Source organism: Oncorhynchus clarkii, chromosome 9, assembly GCF_045791955.1.
Source record: "Oncorhynchus clarkii lewisi isolate Uvic-CL-2024 chromosome 9, UVic_Ocla_1.0, whole genome shotgun sequence".
NCBI classification, from domain to species: domain Eukaryota; kingdom Metazoa; phylum Chordata; class Actinopteri; order Salmoniformes; family Salmonidae; genus Oncorhynchus; species Oncorhynchus clarkii.
Window position 1 is genome coordinate 62,487,357 of NC_092155.1, and position 26,868 is coordinate 62,514,224.

The 26,868-nt window shown below is 50.5% G+C and overlaps 1 protein-coding gene across 1 annotated transcript in view; it reads left to right on the forward strand.

The window, feature by feature from the left end:
- Positions 1-26,868, forward strand: part of LOC139416712 (integrin alpha-5-like) — a 100,490-nt gene that overhangs the window by 40,381 nt on the left and 33,241 nt on the right. Inside the window, exons 13-24 of the mRNA XM_071165704.1 lie at positions 772-963; positions 1,081-1,126; positions 1,445-1,558; positions 4,419-4,474; positions 4,901-5,058; positions 7,029-7,166; positions 10,507-10,574; positions 22,554-22,704; positions 23,050-23,142; positions 24,671-24,750; positions 24,936-25,016; positions 25,176-25,281. Of these exons, the coding sequence (XP_071021805.1) occupies positions 772-963; positions 1,081-1,126; positions 1,445-1,558; positions 4,419-4,474; positions 4,901-5,058; positions 7,029-7,166; positions 10,507-10,574; positions 22,554-22,704; positions 23,050-23,142; positions 24,671-24,750; positions 24,936-25,016; positions 25,176-25,281 (1,283 nt within the window). The remainder of the gene's footprint in view (positions 1-771; positions 964-1,080; positions 1,127-1,444; positions 1,559-4,418; positions 4,475-4,900; positions 5,059-7,028; positions 7,167-10,506; positions 10,575-22,553; positions 22,705-23,049; positions 23,143-24,670; positions 24,751-24,935; positions 25,017-25,175; positions 25,282-26,868) is intronic.

Sequence of the window (26,868 nt, forward strand, 5' to 3'; positions counted from 1 at the left end):
AGAAAAAAAAAACGAAAATTCAGTCATTACAACGCCAAACGTTGTTTAGAATCAATCCTCAAGGTGTTTTTCACATATCTATTCGATGATAAGTCATTCGTGGCAGTTGGGTTTCTCCTCTGAAGCAAAAGGAAAAATGCACGCAGCTGGAGATTACGCAATAATTGCAACGGAGGACACCAAGCGAGCACCTGGTAAATGTAGTCTCTTATGGTCAATCTTCCAATGATATGCCTACAAATACGTCACAATGCTGCAGACACCTTGGGGAAACGACAGAAAGTGTAGGCTCATTCCTTGCGCATTCACAGCCATATAAGGAGACATTGGAACACAGCGCCTTCAAAATCTGGGGCATTTCCTGTTTGAAATTTCATCTTGGTTTCGCCTGTAGCATCAGTTCTGTGGCACTCACAGATAATATCTTTGCAGTTTTGGAAACGTCAAAGTGTTTTCTTTCCAAAGCTGTCAATTATATGCATAGTCGAGCATCTTTTCGTGACAAAATATCTTGTTTAAAACGGGAACGTTTTTTTATCCAAAAATTAAAAGAGCACCCCCTATATCGAAGAAGTTAAGGGACAGAAGCATTATTTGATTGAAAAGTGAAACCATCTCTTATGGACCGTTTGTGTGTCAGGTTATTGCTTTTGAGACTACTACATGTCGCTTTTGTTGGTCTCATGTAGTTCATTCAAAGTCCTAGTAGTCTGGAAAGTTCTGAGTGATCTCACGGTCTTCTCCTGTTCTCTCCTCTTCTCTGATTGGTAGACTTGGCCATCAGCTGTCCTTTCGGTGGAGAGGACCAGCAGGGATTGGTTCTCATCTACAACGGATTCGCCGGTGGGCTCAGGAACACACCCTCTCAGGTCATAGCTGGCCAATGGGCTTCAGGCACAGTGCCGGCCAGCTTTGGATTCTCACTCCGAGGTGCTAAGGATCAGGACATGAATGGCTACCCAGGTGAGTGACAAGACCAGTGAATTTAAAAAAAACATCTCTCATAGTTCTGAGTGTGCCTATACTGTGTACTTATTGTTTACTTGTAGTCTATGAACTAGAAATGTATTTTCACAACAGATCTTATTGTTGGTGCTTTCGGAGTTGACAAGGCGATTTTGTACAGGTAATTTCATTTTACTCATAACCTTCTATCTGTCAAACTATTGAGGGATTGTTTTTTTTTTAATAAAGTGTTGAGTTAAGAGGTTTACCCAAAGTTCTGCCTCAATCATATGTAACTTCAGCCCAAAGGTCTGCCTCTATCATATGTAACTTCGGCCCAAAGGTCTGCCTCTATCATATGTAACTTCGGCCCAAAGGTCTGCCTCTATCATATGTAACTTTAGCCCAAAGGTCTGCCTCTATCATATGTAACTTCAGCCCAAAGGTCTGCCTCTATCATATGTAACTTCTGCCTCTGCTCCCATCTAATGTACCACAGATCCCGGCCCATCGTCAACACCAGTGCCTCCCTGACCGTCTATCCCACAATGATCAACCCCGAGGAGAAGAGTTGTTCAGTCAACAACGGCAACACCACCATACCTGTCTCCTGGTAAGCACTGCATCATACCTGTCTCCTGGTAAGCACTGCATCATATCTGTCTCCTGGTAAGTACTGCATCATACCTGTCTCCTGGTAAACACTGAATCATACCTGTCTCCTGGTAAGTACTGCATCATACCTGTCTCCTGGTAAGCACTGCATCATACCTGTCTCCTGGTAAGTACTGCATCATACCTGTGTCATGCTGAGTACTGCATCATACCTGTCTCCTGGTAAGTACTGCCACATACCTGTCTCCTGGTAAACACTGCATCATACCTGTCTCCTGGTAAGTACTGCATCATGCCTGTCTCCTGGTAAGTACTGCATCATACCTGTCTCCTGGTAAACACGGCATCATACATGTCTCCTGGTAAGTACTGCATCATACCTGTCTCCTGGTAAGTTCTGCATCATACCTGTCTCCTGGTAAGCACTGCATCATATCTGTCTCCTGGTAAGTACTGCATCATACCTGTCTCCTGGTAAACACTGAATCATACCTGTCTCCTGGTAAGTTCTGCATCATACCTGTCTCCTGGTAAGCACTGCATCATACCTGTCTCCTTGTAAGTACTGCATCATACCTGTCTCCTGGTAAGAACTTCATCGTACCTGTCTCCTGGTAAGAACTGCATCATACCTGTGTCATGTTGAGTACTTGTCTCGTCTCCAGGTCCTGAGTGCTGATCAAGGATCAGGTCTCCCTGACCATGTTATCTTTTTCAGTATGTCTTAAAAGTGTGAATTGATCCTAGATCAGCAACCCCTACTCTAAGACAGTTTTTGAATACAGGTGCAGACTCCATTATCTAAGGGTGTTGTTGTCTAACTGCTGCTTGGTTGACATTTGGCACAACAGGAAGGAGTTCCTCAAAACTAGCTCTCATTTGTAATTAGACAGGAAGTCCCTTTGAGGACATACTGTATCACTCCACAAGACTAATCATGTTATTTATTTGGGAGACAGTCAGGCTTATCTGGTGGTGGTGGTGACCTGTTGTTATAGCAACTTCATAACAGATTATGTTTCTTCGAGAGGAGCAGTGAATGTGCAGCATGGTACTCATTACCATCCAATGGGAGCCGAAACAGAACAGAACAGCGTTTCTCTGATCTCTGGCTGTGCTGTCCAACATGCTTGACACTGTGTTGGTGTGTCTGCTGCTTCCCCCCCTGCATTGCCAGGTGATGGTGGGATGCAGGTGGGGGTGGAGGGAAGAAGGGATAGAGGGGGAGATGGAGGGAGGGAGGGGTCGGGAAGTTTGCCAGCTGCTTTTGAATGAGTTATTGTTTGGTGTTGGAACACAGCTGGGAAGCATCAGGATGTGGAGATGCTCCTGTGCAGGCACACACTCCTACACAGACACAGACACAGGCACAGGCACAGGCACAGGCACACACTCCTACACAAACACAGAGACAGGCACAGGCACAGGCACAGGCACACACTCCTACACAGACACAGACACAGGCACAGGCACAGGCACACACTCCTACACAGACACAGACACAGACACAGGGACAGGCACAGGCACAGGCACACACTCCTACACAAACACAGAGACAGGCACAGGCACAGGCACACACTCCTACACAGACACAGACACAGGCACAGGCACAGGCACAGGCACACACTCCTACACAAACACAGAGACAGGCACAGGCACAGGCACAGGCACACACTCCTACACAGACACAGACACAGGCACAGGCACAGGCACACACTCCTACACAGACACAGACACAGGCACAGGCACAGGCACAGGCACACACTCCTACACAAACACAGAGACAGGCACAGGCACAGGCACACACTCCTACACAGACACAGACACAGGCACAGGCACAGGCACAGGCACACACTCCTACACAGACACAGACACAGGCACAGGCACAGGCACAGGCACACACTCCTACACAGACACAGACACAGGCACAGGCGCAGGCACACACTCCTACACAAACACAGAGACAGGCACAGACACAGGCACACACTCCTACACAAACACAGACACAGACACAGGCACAGGCACACACTCCTACACAAACACAGACACAGGCACAGGCACACACTCTTACACAAACACAGACACAAACACAGACACACACTCCTACACAAACACAGACACAGGCACAGGCACACACTCCTACACAAACACAGACACAGGCACAGGCACACACTCCTACACAAACACAGACACACACTCCTACACAAACACAGACACAGGAGCACAACAGAGGGGTTTCTCCTAGATAGATACAGAAAGAGGGTGTCTATTTCATTCTCCTTTATTTCTTCCTTCCCTTGTATTCTATCAACACTGACTCTGTTTCGCTCCCTTTTTTCCCCCATCGCCGCCTCGCTCTTTCTTTCCAGTCAGTGAGGGTTTGGTTGTAAAGGGCTTGGGTTTGCGTTGAGGACTGTTGGAATCTGTGACTGATGTCATGGGAGAGAGAGAGAGATCTGAGCCCATACACATACAGACACTGACTGACTGTCCTGTCTGTGGGGATACATGAGATGATGTTCAATTTCACCCTCTTTAACTCAGCCATTCCAGGCTGGAGAGCTGAGGATGGGGGGACACGCCACGTTATTAACTTGGCTGGCTACACCATAGAGATGCCTTTCCTAACATTACCCATATGACTAGCCATTCCTTCATATCATACAGTGTTACCCATTATACCACTTGGCTTGTCTTGTTTGATATCTGAAGACGGATTTGAGAGGAAGAGAAAGTATGGGAGGAAGAGAATGAATGAGTGAGATGTCTGTGCGTTTCCATGTATGCTGTTTGCATGTTTGTGCCATGAATGCTTCCCTTATCGTGTCTCTGTTATGTCTCTCCTCTGTTCTAAACAGTGTCAACCTGAGTTTCTGCCTCTCTGCCAATGGGAAGTACCTACCAGACAACCTAGGTGAGCCGACTGTCCACATCTGGTCCAGATGACATGCAATACCATATTACAAACTCTCAATTGCACACACGAATATCAGATGTGCACACAACGTTGTGTATGTTGAATGACTTTGCTGATGCTTTGTATTGTATTGTGACAAAGATGTGAGGAGCAGTGTCAGGCTTCCAGAATCCCCATATCTGCTCTGATCCTTTTAATGATTTCAAATCAAAGCACTAAGCTCCTCTTTGTTCACACACAACCCCAGCTATTATTCCACTAATCAGACCACTATGCATATAGTTACTGTGCTAGGTGCCATATGGTAAACAAACTACATAGTCTGGATTCTCTATTCGCTTGAGATTATGCAAGTTAGTTTTAATGTGATGGTGTGTAAAACAATAGCACATTCATGGTTGTGTGTATGTGTGTGTGTTCCAGGCTTCCTGGTAGAGGTGCAGTTGGACCATCTGAAACACATGCAGAAGGGAGGGGTGAAGAGGGCTCTGTTTGTAGACTCCCAGCAGGCAATGCTTCAGAGGAGTGTGAGAGTGCGGAGCGGAGAGCGTGTGTGTCACGAGACCAAGATCTACCTGAGGGTAAGTGCTCTACCCAAAATTACAACCAAGTAATTGCACCATTACCACAAAAATGGAAAAGGAAAGTGGAAGGGGAAAAGGTAAGAACTGGTCTGTCGGCCCGGCATTAAAGACCATCATTGGTTAAAGAAAATTGTGATCAATAAAAAAGTATACCAGTTTCATTTAAGGACCAAATAATTGACAGCCGTGCCATATAGATTGCAAAATAGTTGGGAAGAGATTTTGACGTACTGATTCCATGGCACTTGTGCTCCCGTGTGGTGCAGCGGTCTAAGACACTGCATCTCAGTGCTTGAGGTGTCACTACAGACCCCCTGGTTCGAATCAAGGCTGTATCACAATCGGCTGTGATTGGGAGTCCCGTAGGGCCGCGCACAATTGGCCCAGCGTCGTCCGGGTTTGGCCGGTGTAGGCCGTCATTGGCCCAGCGTCGTCCGGGTTTGGCCGGTGTAGGCCGTCATTGGCCCAGCGTCGTCCGGGTTTGGCCGGTGTAGGCCGTCATTGGCCCAGCGTCGTCCGGGTTTGGCCGGTGTAGGCCGCCATTGCCCAGCGTCGTCCGGGTTTGGCCGGTGTAGGCCGTCATTGGCCCAGCGTCGTCCGGGTTTGGCCGGTGTAGGCCGTCATTGGCCCAGCGTCGTCCGGGTTTGGCCGGTGTAGGCCGTCATTGTAAATAAGAATGTGTTTTTACCGGACTTGCCTGGTTAAATAAAGGTTAAATAAAAAATACAAATAAACATGGTTTTTGAACTGATATGCAAAACGATGCTAGATTCAAAACTTAGAATTTTTCAATGTAAATTATTATACAGAATTCTTGCAACCATGGAGAGATGGTTCCCAGACCTTCCCAGCTCTGTAGATTTGCTGCGAAGAGGCAGAATCATTAGATCACTTGTTTTGGTACTGTCCATATGTAGCTTGTTTTTGGTCACAGATAACACTACTGGGCGAACTGAAAAGTCATAGTCAATCGATCAATAATATAATAATACTTTTAGCAAAAATGTTTATTTTCAATATACAATCTGTAGAAACAATGAGAATAGGAAGGTTCAGAACTTTTGTGAAGCAAAAGTTGTGTTTACTTGATAGCTACCTACACAAATAGCTAGCTGGAACAAGGTGTTAATAAGATAAATTCATTAAAAAGATTTGAATGCACCATTGAAAAATACATGGCAAATAGAAATCCAATATGGATGGTGTTAAGAGATAGATGGGAGGGGTTGAATGGAGGTGACGGTTGGGACTAATAACAACAAGATAACTCATGTAAAATATACTGTGTCCGCAAAACCTATATATGTAGGTTAAGAACATTTTGGAAAGAGCACAGTTTGAAATATATGGCAAATAGAAATCAAACTGGTTATATATTTGCAAAAATATATATGTGGGATTGGAAGTGATGCAGACAATTACATTGATGGAAGCTACAATCTATCTGCAATATTAAAGCTGATCTAACCCCTAAAAAACACACAGAAAATACAAAATAATAATAACAATGATTTAAAAAATGTTTTAAATAAAGTCTCAGCCCCACGGACACACACACACACACACACACACACACACACACACACACACACACACACACACACACACACACACACACACACACACACACACACACACACACACACACACACACACACACACACACACACACACACACACACACACACACACGCTCACTCGCTCACTCACTCACTCACTCACTCACTCACTCACTCACTCACTCACTCACTCACTCACTCACTCACTCACTCACTCACTCACTCAGATAAACCCTCTCTGTCTCTCTCTCCATCTGTCTCTTTCTCTCTCTGTCTCTTTCTCTATCTGTCTCTCTGTCTCTGTCTCTATCTGTCTCTGTCTCTCTCTGTCTCTCTCTGTCTCTCTCTGTCTATCTATCTATCGCTCTCTCTCTATCTATCTGCCTCTGTCTCTCTATCTGACTGCAGGATGACAAGGAGTTCAGAGATAAGCTCTCCTCCATCTACATCTCCCTCAACTTCAGTCTGGATCCTCAGGCAGCGTTTGACTCCCACGGCCTCAGACCCATCCTTAACTACAAGACCACCGAGCTCATCGAGCAGAAGGTACTTCAATACACCCCCCCCCCCTCTGTCTAACTATGACCGCCCCAGCCGTTAGCACCCCCACAGCACTGCTGACTCCCCAGCACCACTGACCACCCAGCACAGCAACCCACAGCACCACTGACCCCCCAGCACAACAACCCACAGCACCACTGACCCCCCAGCACAACAACCCCACAGCACCACTGACCCCCCAGCACAACAACCCCACAGCACCACTGACCCCCCAGCACAACAACCCCACAGCACCACTGACCCCCCAGCACAACAACCCCACAGCACCACTGACCCCCCAGCACAACAACCCCACAGCAACACTGACCCCCCAGCACAACAACCCCACAGCACTACTAACCCCACAGCACTACTGACCCCCCAGCACAACAACCCCACAGCACCACTGACCCCCCAGCACAACAACCCCACAGCACCACTGACCCCCCAGCACAACAACCCACAGCACCACTGACCCCCAGCACAACAACCCCACAGCACCACTGACCCCCCAGCACAACAACCCCACAGCACCACTGACCCCCCAGCACAACAACCCCACAGCACCACTGACCCCCCAGCCATCACCCCCGCAGCACACCTGACCTCCAGCACACCCTCCCGCCCTTCTGTCCGACCCCCAGCGCAGCACTCCAACCCTGGAGGACTCTTCTGAGTCAAAAGCCCCTGTATCTCTGGTGGTGGAGCACTGCACATGTTTTAATGAACAAGACTTGGTGAAGAAGTGGCTGGAAATCCATTCACTCACTCAGAGGTGATGGTAATGTTTTCACCTTGACCAGACCTCCCCCTTCCTTCCCTCTCCCCCACACACACCCTCAGAACGACTCAGGCTGCTCTTCTTGTTGATTTCCAAACCGCTCTGCTGGGAAGGGCTCCAGAGGGTCTGGAAAGCAGTTTTCAACAGAAGAAATTTGAGGCATGTGCACACTATGGTGGAGAGTGAGTTAGAGTTTGACTGCCCCTCCAGGAATAGCAGCTTTCAGCCCAGCTAGGCGGTGTAACGGTTGATACAGTAAGTCATGTTCCGACTGAGGGGTGCACAGTCAGACACACAGGGTTAATAGATATAGATAATAGATAATAGATTCTGGGTAGGGCCAATGCGGTGCTTCAATCGCAGCACACAGGCCATGTGCCATCTGGTGTAGATTTGTCTGAATTTTTCCAGTCTTCTCCTGGCAGGCAGAAAGAGGGAGAAAGACATGAGCAGGGCTCAACGTGTGGGCTGCCTGCCTTCAGCTGTGGCATACTGGACCATATGGCACAAATGTGGACACTGACTCAAGTAACAAATTTGATGACTTGAGTCTCAGCTTAATATAAAATAAAATAACTTGAGACTTAAGACTGATGACTTGAAATGATCTGTCCGGGTTTTGAACGTTTTGTGGCACAGAGTCTCCGTGGAGATTACTTTCCACGCAGCCAGACACAGTAACCGCAGCCTCTCTCTCTCCCTCTGAGCAGGGCAGGACTGAGCCCTGTCATTGGTGTCTCCTTGTTGTATCAAAGCTGCCCGGGCCTCATCAGATCTGCTGTGTTGTACTTACACTACATCTAAATACTCAACTCTAACAATTCTGTTGTAGTACTGAAACTGAACTTCAGAGTGGGGCTCAAATAACCCATGAGGGGGGGTTAGTAGTGTAAAGCTCCTGACATATTTCATTAATCATGGATACCCATTGTGAATGTAACACCATGTAGGGGGTGATTACTGACTACCGTCTGGATTTAATCACATGCACCATACTTTATTATGGATTTCACTATATGGCATCGTATGTACTGGGCTGGCAGTTGTGGTTTACCCCGGTTCTCACACCCTCTGGTTGCCGAGTGAGGGCTCACTGATGCCTCTGTGTAGTTTCAGAGTTTCTCTGTAATGTGCTCCACATGTTGCCGTGAAGCCGGGGCACTGTCGGTTGATATTTCTTAGCTTCAGCGAGGATAGGAACCTGTAACTTTTTCTCCGACTGTGGGCCATGCAGAACTCACTGAGGGAGGGGGCAGAGTGAGCTGGAGGTTACTATGGTTACCCTGCTTTCCCTTAATTCGAACCCCTGGCTGTGTAATGACAGGGGAGGCGCTGAACTCTTTCTAATCTCCCTCAACTTATATTTATTATCCTCATTGTCAACTAAAGCATTATGATCATCACACAGGGAGACCACTACCTACGCTAAGCCTGCCATACACACACACACACACACACACACACACACACACACGTTCAGTGGTTATTGCACCCTTTCCTGCTTAGTTCATGTCTTTCTGGTCATTCTACCGTAGCGTCTAGGCCTCAAGATCACCCTGGCCTAAAGGCGTCGGCATGATTCCCAGCTGAAACAGTTCGGAAGTTTGTGCACATATTATATCAACGTTTTGTGACGTTTTGGACCTCAGTGAGTGTTTTTTCGGCTGTCGAGAACACAAACATTTTTCTAGAGGCAAGCCGAAGTTTGGAGCCGAATCAGACACGCACTGCAAACAAGGAGGAGGATAGACTACTGGACGTGTTGTGGTGAATAGTGTACAGTGGTTTTATTGTCAAAGATGCACTAATACTGCTTGGGAATGTCTAGAGGCAGGATTGTCCATGTAGAAGGTACAGAAATGATTTGAGGCGGTGCAGAGTTCTTCTGACCTGTCTCTGCACCACTGTGTCACAGACTGTGTTGGTGGTTTGAGATCCCCACCAGGTACAGCCTGTGACTGGCTGTCCAGGTCATATGACTCTAGCCAGGGGAGAGTGTTCTGGAAGGGCCCAACGTAGTAGCCAGGACCAGAGGTGTGAAACTGGGGGATGGTAGTCACTGCTGAGCTGGAGGGTTTCCCTCCAAATATTGTGCCTCTGTGTCCCAGGCCAGAGAGAGGGTTTAAAAGAGGGGTTTTGATCACACAGTCAGACGTGATCTTAAGCTTCTCCTGCCTTCTTATTGAGCCATTTCCCTCAAAAGGGAAGTGAAGTCAGACATGGGGCTGAATTAGTGTTATTTGTGTCATCACACATAACCTTCCCTGGGAGAGAGGACTGTTAACAGGATTATAACAGGTGTCTGGTCTTTAGTGATGACTCTCTACTCGTGGGCGGTTGAGGGTTGGACTGGAATATATTCCTCCATTTTTGAATATATTCCTCCATGTCCCTTCCCGCTACAGTCACTCTATTGTATGTTTACCATCAAAGCAAAGTGTGTCTAATTCTCTGTGTGAATTCTAATTGAAATAAGTGTAGGTTTAATTTTAAAGGGGCCTGTGTGATCATGTATCAGCTCTGTCACTGTTTAATGTGTTCGTCTCATCTTCTTCCCTCCTCTAGGCCCAGATTCTGCTGGACTGTGGAGAAGACAACATCTGTGTTCCCGACTTAAAGCTCGCGGTGCAGGGGTGAGTTAGTCCCTTCATTTCCTTCTCTATAAGTCCTAGACCATACACGGCCCAGGACATCCACTGGATCAGGAGAATATAGCTATGTATGGTCAACTGTGAGCCAGGTTGTAGTAAGTGAACTCTTCACCCCACTATGCAGATGAGTCGGCCTTGTTGTTGTTTTGATCTGATGGGTAAGTAAAGCTGTGTCGTGCTCCACCCGTTTCTTTAGTTTAGCCAGCCTGTTAATAGCCCTGCAATGCTCCACTAGCAGAGGATACTACTTTGCTTTGAAAACAGGAAGGAGTGCTGGTCTACAGGGACAGGGATTGGCTGTCAAGCTGGTGGGGGGAAAAAGACAGGTGGGATGGAACAGATTTGTTGGAACGTATGGGGACTGGGGAGGGAGTTGTAGGTGTGCCAACCAGTACCAGCCTCCCTCTCGAATCGTTTGAAGTAGTATTCAGAGCATCAACACACTTTGATCTGTGGGCATTTTGCCCCCCTCTCTCTCTTGCTCTCTTTCTGACCTATCATTTTTGTAACGGTTGTCTTCCTCTTCTGATGAGGAATAGGAAGGATCGGACCAATATGCAGCGTGGTAAGTGTTCGTCATTTTAATCAATAGCACTGAACACTAAAAATACAAAGAATCAAAAGAACAACCGAAACAGTTCCATCTGGTAAACTACATACAAAGACACAAAACAACTACCCACCAATCATAGTGGGAAAACAGGCTGCCTAAGTATGGTTCTCAATCAGCGACAACGATTGACAGGTGCCTCTGATTGGGAACCATACCAGGCCAAAAGCAGAAATACAAAACATAGAACAAAAACATAGAATGCCCACCCCAACTCACGCCCTGACCAAACTTAAACAAAGACCTCGGTCCCAGCTTTGATGCACCTGTACTGACCTTGCCTTCTGGATGATAGCAGGGTGAACAGGCAATGGCTCGGGTGGTTGATGTCCTGTGACATCAGGTGATGTAGGTGTCCTGGAGGGCAGGCAGTGTGCCTCCGGTGATGTGTTGGGCAGATGACACCACCCACTGGAGAGCCCTGTGTTGGGCAGACGACACCACCCACTGGAGAGCCCTGCGTTGGGCAGACGACACCACCTACTGGAGAGCCCTGCGGTTGGGCAGATGACACCACCCACTGGAGAGCCCTGTGTTGGGCAGACGACACCACCCACTGGAGAGCCCTGTGTTGGGCAGACGACACCACCCACTGGAGAGCCCTGTGTTGGGCAGACGACACCACCCACCGGAGAGCCCTGTGTTGGGCAGACGACACCACCCACTGGAGAGCCCTGCGGTTGCGGCAGTGCAGTTGCCGTACCAGGCGGTGATACAGCCCGACAGGATGCTCTCAATTGTGCATCTATAAAGGTTTGTGAGGGTTTTAGGGGCCAAGCCAAATTTCTTCAGCCTCCTGAGGTCTTCTTCACCACACCACTTCTTCACCACACTGTCTGTGTGGGGGGACCATTTCAGATCGTCAGTGATGTGTACGCAGAGGACCTTCAAGCTTTTCACCTTCTCCACTGCGGTCCCGTCAATGTGGATAGGGGCATGCTCCCTCTGCTGTTTCCTGAAGTCCATGATCAGCTCCGTTTTGTTGACGTTGATGGAGAGGTTATTTTCCTAGCACCAGTCCGCCAGGGCCCTCACCTCCTCCCTGTAGGCTGTCTTATCATTGTTGGTAATCAGGCCTACTGCTGTTGTGTCGTCTGCAAACTTGATGATTGAGTTGGAGACATGCATGTCCACGCAGTCATGGGTGAACAGGGAGTACAATAGGGGGCTGAGCACACACCCTTGTGGGGCCCCTGTGTTGAGGATCAGTGAAGTGGAGGTGTTGTTTCCTACCTTCACCACCTGGGGGCAGCCTGTCAGGAAGTTGCATAGGGCGGGGTTCAGACCCAGAGCCCTGAGTTTGATGATGAGCTTGGAGGCCACTATGGTGTTGAAGGCTGAGCTATAGTCAATGAACAGCATTCTTACGTAGATATTCCCCTTGTCCAGATGGGATAGGGCAGTGTGCAGTCCAATGGCGATTGCATCGTCTGTGGTTCTATTGGGGCGGTAAGTAAATTGAAGTGGGTCTAGAGTGTCATGTAAGGTAGGGGTGATATGATCCTTAACTAGCCTCTCATTGCACTTCATGATGACAGAAGTGAGTGCTACAGGGCGATAGTGAGTTCAGTTGAGGAAAATCATAATGCATTAACTGTCTTTGGCAGTTAGATGATGATAGTGCTGCATTCATTTCAATACTTTGTATAATAGTAGCTTGGGGCAAAGGGTCAATTATGAAATTCCCAGCAATGTATCCGAGACATATCCTTCATTCCTGTAGTTAATATTTCTACTGTTTTCCTGCCAAGGCACACAACCTGTTCCACAAATGCCCCAGGGGAAAGGTTTTTGTTTTTTAATGTTAGCCCTTTGTTTTCTTTAAAGGGAAAATCCACTCAAACTATTTCGGAATTTTTTTCATTAGTCCACTTGATACAGTCCCAAACTGTTTTGTATGTCAGCAGTCAAGTTTTCAAGATATTGGACTTTCAAGAAGTGTCCCTGGCTGTTGGAGTCTGACTAGGCTGGCTGGCTGTTTTAGTCCGACTTGGCTGGCTGTAGGAGGCTGGCTGTAGGAGGCTGGCTGGCTGGCTGTAGGAGGCTGGCTGTAGGAGGCTGGCTGGCTGGCTGTAGGAGGCTGTCTGGCTGTAGGAGGCTGGTTGGCTGGCAGTAGGAGGCTGACTAGGCTGGCAGTAGGAGGCTGACTAGGCTGGCTGTAGGAGGCTGACTAGGCTGGCTGTAGGAGGCTGACTAGGCTGGCTGTAGGAGGCTGACTAGGCTGGCTGTAGGAGGCTGACTAGGCTGGCTGTAGGAGGCTGACTAGGCTGGCTGACTGTAGGATCAAATCAAATCATATTTATATAGCCCTTCGTACATCAGCTGATATCTCAAAGTGCTGTACAGAAACCCAGCCTAAAACCCCAAACAGCAAGCAATGCAGGTGTAGAAGCACGGTGGCTAGGAAAAACTCCCTAGAAAGGCAAGAACCTAGGAAGAAACCTAGAGAGGGAACCAGGCTATGAGGGGTGGCCAGTCCTCTTCTGGCTGTGCTGGGTGGAGATTATAACAGAACATGGCCAAGATGTTCAAATGTTCATAAATGACCAGCATGGTCAAATAATAATAATCACAGTAGTTGTCGAGGGTGCAACAGGTCAGCACCTCAGGAGTAAATGTCAGTTGGCTTTTCATAGCCGATCATTAAGAGTATCTCTACCGCTCCTGCAGTCTCTAGGGAGTTGAAAACAGCCGGTCTGGGACAGGTAGCACGTCCGGTGAACAGGTCAGGATTCCATAGCCGCAGGCAGAGCAGTTGAAACTGGAGCAGCAGCACGGAGTAGGAGGCTGACTAGGCTGGCTGTAGGAGGCTGACTAGGCTGTCTGGCTGTAGGAGGCTGACTAGGCTGGCTGTAGGAGGCTGACTATGCTGTCTGGCTATAGGAGGCTGACTAGGCTGTCTGGCTGTAGGAGGCTGACTAGGCTGTCTGGCTATAGGAGGCTGACTAGGCTGTCTGGCTGTAGGAGGCTGACTAGGCTGTCTGGCTGTAGGAGGCTGACTAGGCTGTCTGACTGTAGGAGGCTGACTAGGCTGTCTGGCTGTAGGAGGCTGACTAGGCTGTCTGGCTGTAGGAGGCTGACTAGGCTGGCTGACTGTAGGAGGCTGACTAGACTGGCTGTAGGAGGCTGACTAGACTGGCTGTAGGAGGCTGACTATGCTGTCTGGCTGTAGGAGGCTGACTATGCTGTCTGGCTGTAGGAGGCTGACTAGGCTGTCTGGCTTTAGGAGGCTGACTAGGCTGTCTGGCTGTAGGAGGCTGACTATGCTGTCTGGCTGTAGGAGGCTGACTAGACTGGCTGTAGGAGGCTTACTAGGCTGTCTGGCTGTAGGAGGCTGACTAGACTGGCTGTAGGAGGCTGACTAGGCTGTCTGACTGTAAGAGGCTGACTAGGCTGTCTGGCTGTAGGAGGCTGACTAGGCTGGCTGACTGTAGGAGGCTGACTAGACTGGCTGTAGGAGGCTGACTAGGCTGTCTGACTGTAGGAGGCTGACTAGGCTGTCTGGCTGTAGGAGGCTGACTAGGCTGTCTGGCTGTAGGAGGCTTACTAGGCTGTCTGGCTGTAGGAGGCTGACTATGCTGTCTGGCTGTAGGAGGCTGACTAGGCTGTCTGGCTGTAGGAGGCTGACTAGGCTGTCTGACTGTAGGAGGCTGACTAGGCTGTCTGGCTGTAGGAGGCTGACTAGGCTGGCTGACTGTAGGAGGCTGACTAGACTGGCTGTAGGAGGCTGACTAGGCTGTCTGGCTGTAGGAGGCTGACTATGCTGTCTGGCTGTAGGAGGCTGACTAGGCTGTCTGGCTTTAGGAGGCTGACAAGGCTGGCTGACTGTAGGAGGCTGACTAGGCTGTCTGGCTGTAGGAGGCTGACTAGACTGGCTGTAGGAGGCTTACTAGGCTGTCTGGCTGTAGGAGGCTGACTATGCTGTCTGGCTGTAGGAGGCTTACTAGGCTGTCTGGCTGTAGGAGGCTGACTATGCTGTCTGGCTGTAGGAGGCTGACTAGGCTGGCTGACTGTAGGAGGCTGACTATGCTGTCTGGCTGTAGGAGGCTGACTAGACTGGCTATAGGAGGCTGACTATGCTGTCTGGCTGTAGGAGGCTTACTAGGCTGTCTGGCTGTAGGAGGCTGACTATGCTGTCTGGCTGTAGGAGGCTGACTAGGCTGGCTGACTGTAGGAGGCTGACTATGCTGTCTGGCTGTAGGAGGCTGACTATGCTGTCTGGCTGTAGGAGGCTGACTAGGCTGTCTGGCTGTAGGAGGCTGACTAGGCTGTCTGGCTGTAGGAGGCTGACTAGGCTGTCTGGCTGTAGGAGGCTGACTAGGCTGTCTGGCTGTAGGAGGCTGACTAGGCTGTCTGGCTGTAGGAGGCTGACTAGACTGGCTATAGGAGGCTGACTAGGCTGGCTGACTGTAGGAGGCTGACTAGGCTGGCTGACTGTAGGAGGCTGACTAGGCTGGCTGACTGTAGGAGGCTGACTAGACTGTCTGGCTGTAGGAGGCTGACTATGCTGTCTGGCTGTAGGAGGCTGACTAGGCTGTCTGGCTGTAGGAGGCTGACTAGGCTGGCTGACTGTAGGAGGCTGACTAGACTGGCTGTAGGAGGCTGACTATGCTGTCTGGCTGTAGGAGGCTGACTATGCTGTCTGGCTGTAGGAGGCTGACTAGGCTGTCTGGCTTTAGGAGGCTGACTAGGCTGTCTGGCTGTAGGAGGCTGACTATGCTGTCTGGCTGTAGGAGGCTGACTAGACTGGCTGTAGGAGGCTTTACTAGGCTGTCTGGCTGTAGGAGGCTGACTAGACTGGCTGTAGGAGGCTGACTAGGCTGTCTGACTGTAAGAGGCTGACTAGGCTGTCTGGCTGTAGGAGGCTGACTAGGCTGGCTGACTGTAGGAGGCTGACTAGACTGGCTGTAGGAGGCTGACTAGGCTGTCTGACTGTAGGAGGCTGACTAGGCTGTCTGGCTGTAGGATGCTGACTAGGCTGTCTGGCTGTAGGAGGCTTACTAGGCTGTCTGGCTGTAGGAGGCTGACTATGCTGTCTGGCTGTAGGAGGCTGACTAGGCTGTCTGGCTGTAGGAGGCTGACTAGGCTGTCTGGCTTTAGGAGGCTGACAAGGCTGGCTGACTGTAGGAGGCTGACTAGGCTGTCTGGCTGTAGGAGGCTGACTAGACTGGCTGTAGGAGGCTGACTAGGCTGTCTGACTGTAGGAGGCTGACTAGGCTGTCTGGCTGTAGGATGCTGACTAGGCTGTCTGGCTGTAGGAGGCTTACTAGGCTGTCTGGCTGTAGGAGGCTGACTATGCTGTCTGGCTGTAGGAGGCTGACTAGGCTGTCTGGCTGTAGGAGGCTGACTAGGCTGGCTGACTGTAGGAGGCTGACTAGACTGGCTGTAGGAGGCTGACTAGGCTGTCTGGCTGTAGGAGGCTGACTATGCTGTCTGGCTGTAGGAGGCTGACTAGGCTGTCTGGCTATAGGAGGCTGACTAGGCTGTCTGGCTGTAGGAGGCTGACTAGGCTGTCTGGCTGTAGGAGGCTGACTAGGCTGTCTGACTGTAGGAGGCTGACTAGGCTGTCTGGCTGTAGGAGGCTGACTAGGCTGTCTGGCTGTAGGAGGCTGACTAGGCTGGCTGACTGTAGGAGGCTGACTAGACTGGCTGTAGGAGGCTGACTAGACTGGCTGTAGGAGGCTGACTATGCTGTCTGGCTGTAGGAGGCTGACTATGCTGTCTGGCTGTAGGAGGCTGACTAGGCTGTCTGGCTTTAGGAGGCTGACTAGGCTGTCTGGCTGTAGGAGGCTGACTATGCTGTCTGGCTGTAGGAGGCTGACTAGACTGGCTGTAGGAGGCTTACTAGGCTGTCTGGCTGTAGGAGGCTGACTAGACTGGCTGTAGGAGGCTGACTAGGCTGTCTGACTGTAAGAGGCTGACTAGGCTGTCTGGCTGTAGGAGGCTGACTAGGCTGGCTGACTGTAGGAGGCTGACTAGACTGGCTGTAGGAGGCTGACTAGGCTGTCTGACTGTAGGAGGCTGACTAGGCTGTCTGGCTGTAGGAGGCTGACTAGGCTGTCTGGCTGTAGGAGGCTTACTAGGCTGTCTGGCTGTAGGAGGCTGACTATGCTGTCTGGCTGTAGGAGGCTGACTAGGCTGTCTGGCTGTAGGAGGCTGACTAGGCTGTCTGACTGTAGGAGGCTGACTAGGCTGTCTGGCTGTAGGAGGCTGACTAGGCTGGCTGACTGTAGGAGGCTGACTAGACTGGCTGTAGGAGGCTGACTAGGCTGTCTGGCTGTAGGAGGCTGACTATGCTGTCTGGCTGTAGGAGGCTGACTAGGCTGTCTGGCTTTAGGAGGCTGACAAGGCTGGCTGACTGTAGGAGGCTGACTAGGCTGTCTGGCTGTAGGAGGCTGACTAGACTGGCTGTAGGAGGCTTACTAGGCTGTCTGGCTGTAGGAGGCTGACTATGCTGTCTGGCTGTAGGAGGCTTACTAGGCTGTCTGGCTGTAGGAGGCTGACTATGCTGTCTGGCTGTAGGAGGCTGACTAGGCTGGCTGACTGTAGGAGGCTGACTATGCTGTCTGGCTGTAGGAGGCTGACTAGACTGGCTATAGGAGGCTGACTATGCTGTCTGGCTGTAGGAGGCTTACTAGGCTGTCTGGCTGTAGGAGGCTGACTATGCTGTCTGGCTGTAGGAGGCTGACTAGGCTGGCTGACTGTAGGAGGCTGACTATGCTGTCTGGCTGTAGGAGGCTGACTATGCTGTCTGGCTGTAGGAGGCTGACTAGGCTGTCTGGCTGTAGGAGGCTGACTAGGCTGTCTGGCTGTAGGAGGCTGACTAGGCTGTCTGGCTGTAGGAGGCTGACTAGGCTGTCTGGCTGTAGGAGGCTGACTAGGCTGTCTGGCTGTAGGAGGCTGACTAGACTGGCTATAGGAGGCTGACTAGGCTGGCTGACTGTAGGAGGCTGACTAGGCTGGCTGACTGTAGGAGGCTGACTAGGCTGGCTGACTGTAGGAGGCTGACTAGGCTGGCTGACTGTAGGAGGCTGACTAGACTGTCTGGCTGTAGGAGGCTGACTATGCTGTCTGGCTGTAGGAGGCTGACTAGGCTGTCTGGCTGTAGGAGGCTGACTAGGCTGGCTGACTGTAGGAGGCTGACTAGACTGGCTGTAGGAGGCTGACTATGCTGTCTGGCTGTAGGAGGCTGACTATGCTGTCTGGCTGTAGGAGGCTGACTAGGCTGTCTGGCTTTAGGAGGCTGACTAGGCTGTCTGGCTGTAGGAGGCTGACTATGCTGTCTGGCTGTAGGAGGCTGACTAGACTGGCTGTAGGAGGCTTACTAGGCTGTCTGGCTGTAGGAGGCTGACTAGACTGGCTGTAGGAGGCTGACTAGGCTGTCTGACTGTAAGAGGCTGACTAGGCTGTCTGGCTGTAGGAGGCTGACTAGGCTGGCTGACTGTAGGAGGCTGACTAGACTGGCTGTAGGAGGCTGACTAGGCTGTCTGACTGTAGGAGGCTGACTAGGCTGTCTGGCTGTAGGATGCTGACTAGGCTGTCTGGCTGTAGGAGGCTTACTAGGCTGTCTGGCTGTAGGAGGCTGACTATGCTGTCTGGCTGTAGGAGGCTGACTAGGCTGTCTGGCTGTAGGAGGCTGACTAGGCTGTCTGGCTTTAGGAGGCTGACAAGGCTGGCTGACTGTAGGAGGCTGACTAGGCTGTCTGGCTGTAGGAGGCTGACTAGACTGGCTGTAGGAGGCTGACTAGGCTGTCTGACTGTAGGAGGCTGACTAGGCTGTCTGGCTGTAGGATGCTGACTAGGCTGTCTGGCTGTAGGAGGCTTACTAGGCTGTCTGGCTGTAGGAGGCTGACTATGCTGTCTGGCTGTAGGAGGCTGACTAGGCTGTCTGGCTGTAGGAGGCTGACTAGGCTGGCTGACTGTAGGAGGCTGACTAGACTGGCTGTAGGAGGCTGACTAGGCTGTCTGGCTGTAGGAGGCTGACTATGCTGTCTGGCTGTAGGAGGCTGACTAGGCTGTCTGGCTTTAGGAGGCTGACAAGGCTGGCTGACTGTAGGAGGCTGACTAGGCTGTCTGGCTGTAGGAGGCTGACTAGACTGGCTGTAGGAGGCTGACTAGGCTGTCTGACTGTAGGAGGCTGACTAGGCTGTCTGGCTGTAGGAGGCTGACTAGGCTGTCTGGCTGTAGGAGGCTTACTAGGCTGTCTGGCTGTAGGAGGCTGACTATGCTGTCTGGCTGTAGGAGGCTGACTAGGCTGTCTGGCTGTAGGAGGCTGACTAGGCTGTCTGACTGTAGGAGGCTGACTAGGCTGTCTGGCTGTAGGAGGCTGACTAGGCTGGCTGACTGTAGGAGGCTGACTAGACTGGCTGTAGGAGGCTGACTAGGCTGTCTGGCTGTAGGAGGCTGACTATGCTGTCTGGCTGTAGGAGGCTGACTAGGCTGTCTGGCTTTAGGAGGCTGACAAGGCTGGCTGACTGTAGGAGGCTGACTAGGCTGTCTGGCTGTAGGAGGCTGACTAGACTGGCTGTAGGAGGCTTACTAGGCTGTCTGGCTGTAGGAGGCTGACTATGCTGTCTGGCTGTAGGAGGCTTACTAGGCTGTCTGGCTGTAGGAGGCTGACTATGCTGTCTGGCTGTAGGAGGCTGACTAGGCTGGCTGACTGTAGGAGGCTGACTATGCTGTCTGGCTGTAGGAGGCTGACTAGACTGGCTATAGGAGGCTGACTATGCTGTCTGGCTGTAGGAGGCTTACTAGGCTGTCTGGCTGTAGGAGGCTGACTATGCTGTCTGGCTGTAGGAGGCTGACTAGGCTGGCTGACTGTAGGAGGCTGACTATGCTGTCTGGCTGTAGGAGGCTGACTATGCTGTCTGGCTGTAGGAGGCTGACTAGGCTGTCTGGCTGTAGGAGGCTGACTAGGCTGTCTGGCTGTAGGAGGCTGACTAGGCTGTCTGGCTGTAGGAGGCTGACTAGGCTGTCTGGCTGTAGGAGGCTGACTAGGCTGTCTGGCTGTAGGAGGCTGACTAGACTGGCTATAGGAGGCTGACTAGGCTGGCTGACTGTAGGAGGCTGACTAGGCTGGCTGACTGTAGGAGGCTGACTAGGCTGGCTGACTGTAGGAGGCTGACTAGGCTGGCTGACTGTAGGAGGCTGACTAGACTGTCTGGCTGTAGGAGGCTGACTATGCTGTCTGGCTGTAGGAGGCTGACTAGGCTGTCTGGCTGTAGGAGGCTGACTAGGCTGGCTGACTGTAGGAGGCTGACTAGACTGGCTGTAGGAGGCTGACTATGCTGTCTGGCTGTAGGAGGCTGACTATGCTGTCTGGCTGTAGGAGGCTGACTAGGCTGTCTGGCTTTAGGAGGCTGACTAGGCTGTCTGGCTGTAGGAGGCTGACTATGCTGTCTGGCTGTAGGAGGCTGACTAGACTGGCTGTAGGAGGCTTACTAGGCTGTCTGGCTGTAGGAGGCTGACTAGACTGGCTGTAGGAGGCTGACTAGGCTGTCTGACTGTAAGAGGCTGACTAGGCTGTCTGGCTGTAGGAGGCTGACTAGGCTGGCTGACTGTAGGAGGCTGACTAGACTGGCTGTAGGAGGCTGACTAGGCTGTCTGACTGTAGGAGGCTGACTAGGCTGTCTGGCTGTAGGATGCTGACTAGGCTGTCTGGCTGTAGGAGGCTTACTAGGCTGTCTGGCTGTAGGAGGCTGACTATGCTGTCTGGCTGTAGGAGGCTGACTAGGCTGTCTGGCTGTAGGAGGCTGACTAGGCTGTCTGGCTTTAGGAGGCTGACAAGGCTGGCTGACTGTAGGAGGCTGACTAGGCTGTCTGGCTGTAGGAGGCTGACTAGACTGGCTGTAGGAGGCTGACTAGGCTGTCTGACTGTAGGAGGCTGACTAGGCTGTCTGGCTGTAGGATGCTGACTAGGCTGTCTGGCTGTAGGAGGCTTACTAGGCTGTCTGGCTGTAGGAGGCTGACTATGCTGTCTGGCTGTAGGAGGCTGACTAGGCTGTCTGGCTGTAGGAGGCTGACTAGGCTGGCTGACTGTAGGAGGCTGACTAGACTGGCTGTAGGAGGCTGACTAGGCTGTCTGGCTGTAGGAGGCTGACTATGCTGTCTGGCTGTAAGAGGCTGACTAGGCTGTCTGGCTTTAGGAGGCTGACAAGGCTGGCTGACTGTAGGAGGCTGACTAGGCTGTCTGGCTGTAGGAGGCTGACTAGACTGGCTGTAGGAGGCTTACTAGGCTGTCCGGCTGTAGGAGGCTGACTATGCTGTCTGGCTGTAGGAGGCTTACTAGGCTGTCTGGCTGTAGGAGGCTGACTATGCTGTCTGGCTGTAGGAGGCTGACTATGCTGGCTGACTGTAGGAGGCTGACTATGCTGTCTGGCTGTAGGAGGCTGACTATGCTGTCTGGCTGTAGGAGGCTGACTAGGCTGTCTGGCTGTAGGAGGCTGACTAGGCTGTCTGGCTGTAGGAGGCTGACTAGGCTGTCTGGCTGTAGGAGGATGACTAGGCTGTCTGGCTGTAGGAGGCTGACTAGGCTGTCTGGCTGTAGGAGGCTGACTAGACTGGCTATAGGAGACTGACTAGGCTGGCTGACTGTAGGAGGCTGACTAGGCTGGCTGACTGTAGGAGGCTGACTAGGCTGGCTGACTGTAGGAGGCTGACTAGGCTGGCTGACTGTAGGAGGCTGACTAGACTGGCTGACTGTAGGAGGCTGACTAGACTGGCTATAGGAGGCTGACTAGGCTGGCTGGCTGACTGGCCAGCAGAAGATCAGTGTTTGAAATATGGTCCATGTTGCTTCCTCTCTGCCTGGTTTTATGAGTTCAGCTGTAATTAGAAGCGTCTGTGTGGCCCTTGTATGGTATTCCTCTCTCATTGTGTTCAGAGAGGGACAGAGCTGGAGGGAGAGATCGAGGGGAAGGGGGAGATGTTTTAAAGTCCTAGTCGGTGCTCTATCGCATGTATGACTTTACTGCTACATTGGAAACGTTTTGTGTGAGGGGGATGCAGGGGGAGGGAAGGGGGTCAGGGGGAGTAGGAGGGAATTTCCTGAGATGAATCTATGTGCTTTGGGCTGTGTCCCGTTCTGAATCCCAGCTCTAAATCAGCCTGATATGTAGAGCAGAAAGCCTGAACAGGGAAGAGGAAGAGACAAAGCACAAAGTATCAGGCTGTAGCAACAAAACATGTTAGTGGCCAGACTGCTATTGCCAACTACTATCTGAACTGTACACAAAGCTTTAACAGTTCTCTCTCCCACCTCTCTGTGCTTATTTACCCTCAGAGACCTGACACCTCTTGATCTGACCTCTGACCCTATTAGTAATCAATTTCTGGTTTTGTTGGTCCATCAGGGACAGGAAGGAAGTGTACCTAGGTGATGACAACTTGCTGACCTTGACTTTCAACGCGCGGAACGAGGGTGAAGGTGGGGCCTATGAGGCTGAATTGTATGTGGTGCTACCTCCTGAAGCAGACTACAGCGGTATAGCTCGCAATAACGAGGTGAGAGCAAATACTAAACATTCAGCTCACCCCAGCATTTCTATTAGATATGGAGGCTCCCAGTCTATTGGCTTATAAGACTTACAATGATAGATTTATTGGGAGGACTGTTATGGAAGTTATGAAAACTTTAAGTGGAACCAAATGTTCTTGAGTTGTGAAACGTTTTATAATGTTGCTGACTGTTGCCATCTTTAACACGCCATCTTGCAAAATAGATTTTAGCTAATTGAGAGTAGCCTATTTACATAAGGATGAAATTATAAAATGAGTCTATAGATTGTAAATATCTTTCTTCTCTATTGTGTTCTAATTTCAAAATATTTTCTCTTCTTTCTCACCCAGAGCCTGACCCAGCTGACCTGTAGCTACGAGGCTGAGAACCAGACCCGCTACCTCAGCTGTGACCTGGGCAATCCCATGAAGTCTGGCACCAGCGTAAGTCAAGGATTTAGGTTCTGCTCGCCCTTTCTGAAAGTGTTGTTTATGAGTAGGGTCAGGAGTATTTTTTGGTTAGGTCACATGGGTGGAAAACAGGAGCAGTTCTGGCTCTTGAAGTGAAAACATTGTTGACGTTTCAGCCATCTTGGTCTCAATCAGAATGAGGTCACATGGACCTAAAAAGAAACTCCCGCTCTGGTCCTACTCAAGACCTTTCTGAAGCGCATTGATTATGAATAGGGCGACCAGGTTTTCCTGATTATGTTACATGGTCCTGGCCCTACTCATAAGCAATATCCTTCATTGGTTCTGATGAGTGGTGATGATCAGTGGAATAGTGCGCTAGCCCTCTGAGATTTGTTTAGGGGGGAAAACAGTCATCGGAGCTATGCATAGAATCCCTTTTTTCTCCTGTGTGAAGGAAGGGATTGTGTTGTGCTATCGAGGGGTTGGTAGTGAACTGGACAGGAAAGACCTTGTCATGTTACATCAGTATTCAGAGAGGAAGTCCCTGTCCGGTTAGCAGGAAGCTGGTCTACTTCCCTGCTGAGCAGAGGTTCCCTCCTAATGACCTGCTGGTCGTGGGCAGGTTGTTGCTGTGGGTTTGTAGTGTGTCTGACTCCAGAGGAAGACTAAAGTGGACGTTGGTGGAGAGGTTTTTCTGATAAAATGGTTTTATTTCAAGTGTAAACTAAAGTTGAAAAACTTTAGTATGCAAAAAATACATAGTGTATATATAGATCCTGCCATTGTAATACTCATTGTGTGCGCTGATTATACCTGGGCTAGTTTGTCCCTGGAGTGGATTAGTGATAATTCATAATTGCATATATACAGACAGATGATATGGATTAATATATTCATTGAGCCAGGGAGAAACCAGCCTTTTTATGAGCAGTATTTTCATTGCACACACACATACACACACACACACACACACACACACACACACACACACACACACACACACACACACACACACACACACACACACACACACACACACACACACACACACACACACACACACAGTTAAATAGTAAAAGCTTTAACCTTGCTGGTCTCCTGATTGCAATTACTGTGCTGTATGTGCGTGTGGTTTGGATGGAAGATAAAAGTGGCATGACATTCCAATAGAGAGAAGGGCAGCAGAACAGAATTCTGTAACCAGGAACTCCCAGACCTGCAGGCCCAGGTGTATTACAGCTGTATACCACCCAGACAGACAGGCAGACAGACAGATAGACAGAGAGTACTGATTGATTGACCTCTGAACAGAACAGAGAGGAGAGAAGAGGAGAGGCCTGTTAGCCTGGTGGGAACTCTGCCCCCCCCAGGATTTGCTGTAGTCTTCTCACTGTCTCTGTACTGTATGTGTAAAAAATAGTAACCAAACAGTGCACAGGTTCCCTCACAAGGTTGGCTTTGTTCTGTTGGTTGCAATATCCCTTAGCCATTAGTACCTCTGTCTCTCTTACATCATGTTGGGGCTGTAGTCCTTGACCACGTTGCTTCTCATCTGCAGCTGTGGGCAGGCCTGCGTTTCACTGTGCCACGACTGAAGGACACACACAAGACGGTTCAGTTTGAGCTGCAGATCCGCAGGTATGACTCACAGTTACCTCTCCTCTCTAAGCATATGTTTGAACTGGGACTATAACTGGACATGTGTTTGTGTCATTGACAAAATAATTGAAGGCTAAACTTTCCAAGCCGCTCTTACCAGACAGTTGCTGATAGGTGTGTGTATTCTGTACTTCACCACCCTCTCTCTCTCCCTCTTTCCACAGTAAAAATGAGAATAATTCCCACAGTGAGGTGGTGCCCTACAAACTGGAGGTGGTTGTCCAGGCCGATGTTATTTTACAGGGGTGAGTTCAGAGGGAAGTCTGGCGGTTGGAAGAAACTCTGTCAGTGTTAGAAAACCCTTTGGAACTCCATAGAAGTGCTATTCTTTAACCCCCCAAACACACACAGTCACTCACTCTCTCGCTGCCATCTCCTTCTCTCTGCTCTCTCTCTTTTTGAAGTGTCTCCCGGCCAGACAAGGTCTTCTTCCCTCCCCTCAACTGGAAGGTCTCCAAGACCCCCCAGGAGGAGCAGGACATTGGGCCTGTAATCCAACACGTCTATGAAGTAAGGAGCCAGAGGGTTGGGGTTGGGGTCGGGCAGGTTAGAAGTAGGATTATGGTGGGAAGATCCAATGGAACGTTCAATGCATAGAAAAAGGGAAGTGCATCATGGACATTCTCTTTTTTCAATGTAAGCAGCCAGAGGCCCTCCAGGAGGCTAGCTGCTAGCCGGCTGGACAGGCAGAGTCATCGGGATGTAGCACAGGGTTCTATACAGAAGACACTGACCTTTAGCAGGTCTGTAGTTGCAGGTAGTACTTCCCAGACAGTGGCCTTTGTGTAGAAGCACAACAGACAGACACTACTTCCTGGGGAAACAGAGAAGAAAACCAGACTGACACTACTTCCTGGAGAAGCTGAGAAGCACACCAGACGGACACTACTTCCTGGGGAAGCAGAGAAGCACACCAGATGGACACCACTTCAAATTCAATTGTATTAGTCACATTCACCTTACAGTGAAATGCTTACTTACAAGCCCCTAACCAACAATGCAGTTTTAAAAAATACAGATAAGAATAAGAAATAAAAGTAACTAAATAAAAGTAATTAAAGAGCAGCAGTAAAACAACAATAGCGAGACTATATACAGGGGGTACCTGTACAAGAGTCAATGTGCGGGGGCACCAGTTAGTTGAGGTAGTATGTATATCTAGGTAGGATTATTAAAGTGACTATGCATAGATGACAACAACAGAGAGTAGCAGCTGTGTAAAAGAGGGGGGGGGTGCAAATAGTCTGGGTAGCCATTTGATTAGGTGTTGAGGAGTCTTATGGATTGGGGGTAGAAGATGTTTAGAAGCCTCTTGGACCTAGCCTTGGCGTTCAGGTAACGCTTGCCGTGCGGTAGCAGAGAGAACAGTCCGACTAGGGTGGCTGGAGTCTTTGACAATTTTTAGGGCCTTCCTCTGACACCGCCTAGCATAAAGGTCCTGGATGGCAGGAAGCTTGGCCCCAGTGATGTACTGGGTCGTTCACACCACCCTCTGTAGTGCCTTGCTGTCGGAGGCCGAGCAGTTGCCATACGAGGTGGTGAGCAACCAGTGCTCTCGATGGTGCAGCTGTAGAACCTTTTGAGGATCTGAGGACTAATGCCAAGTCTTTTCAGTCTCCTGAGAGGGAATAGGTTTTGTCCTGGCCTCTTCACGACTGTCTTGGTGTGCTTGGACCATGTTAGTTTGTTGGTGATGTGGACACCAAGGAACTTGAAGCTCTCAACCTACTCCACTGCAGCCCGTCGATGAGAATGAGGGTGTGCTCGGTCCTCTTTTTCCTGTAGTCCACAATCATCTCCTTTGTGTTGATCACGTTGAGGGAGAGGTTGTTGCCAATGGCACGACACGGCCAGGTCTCTGACCTCCTCCCTATAGGCTGTCTCGTCGTTGTCGGTGATCAAGCCTACCACTGTTGTGTCATTGGCAAACTTAATGATGGTGTTGGAGTTGTGCCTGGCCATGCAGTCATGAGTGTACAGGGAGTACAGGAGGGGACTGAGCACGCACCCCCGAGGGGCCCCTGTGTTGAGGAACAGCGTGTGTTGTTACCAACCCGTACCACTTGGGGGCGGCTCGTCAGGAAGTCCAGGATCCAG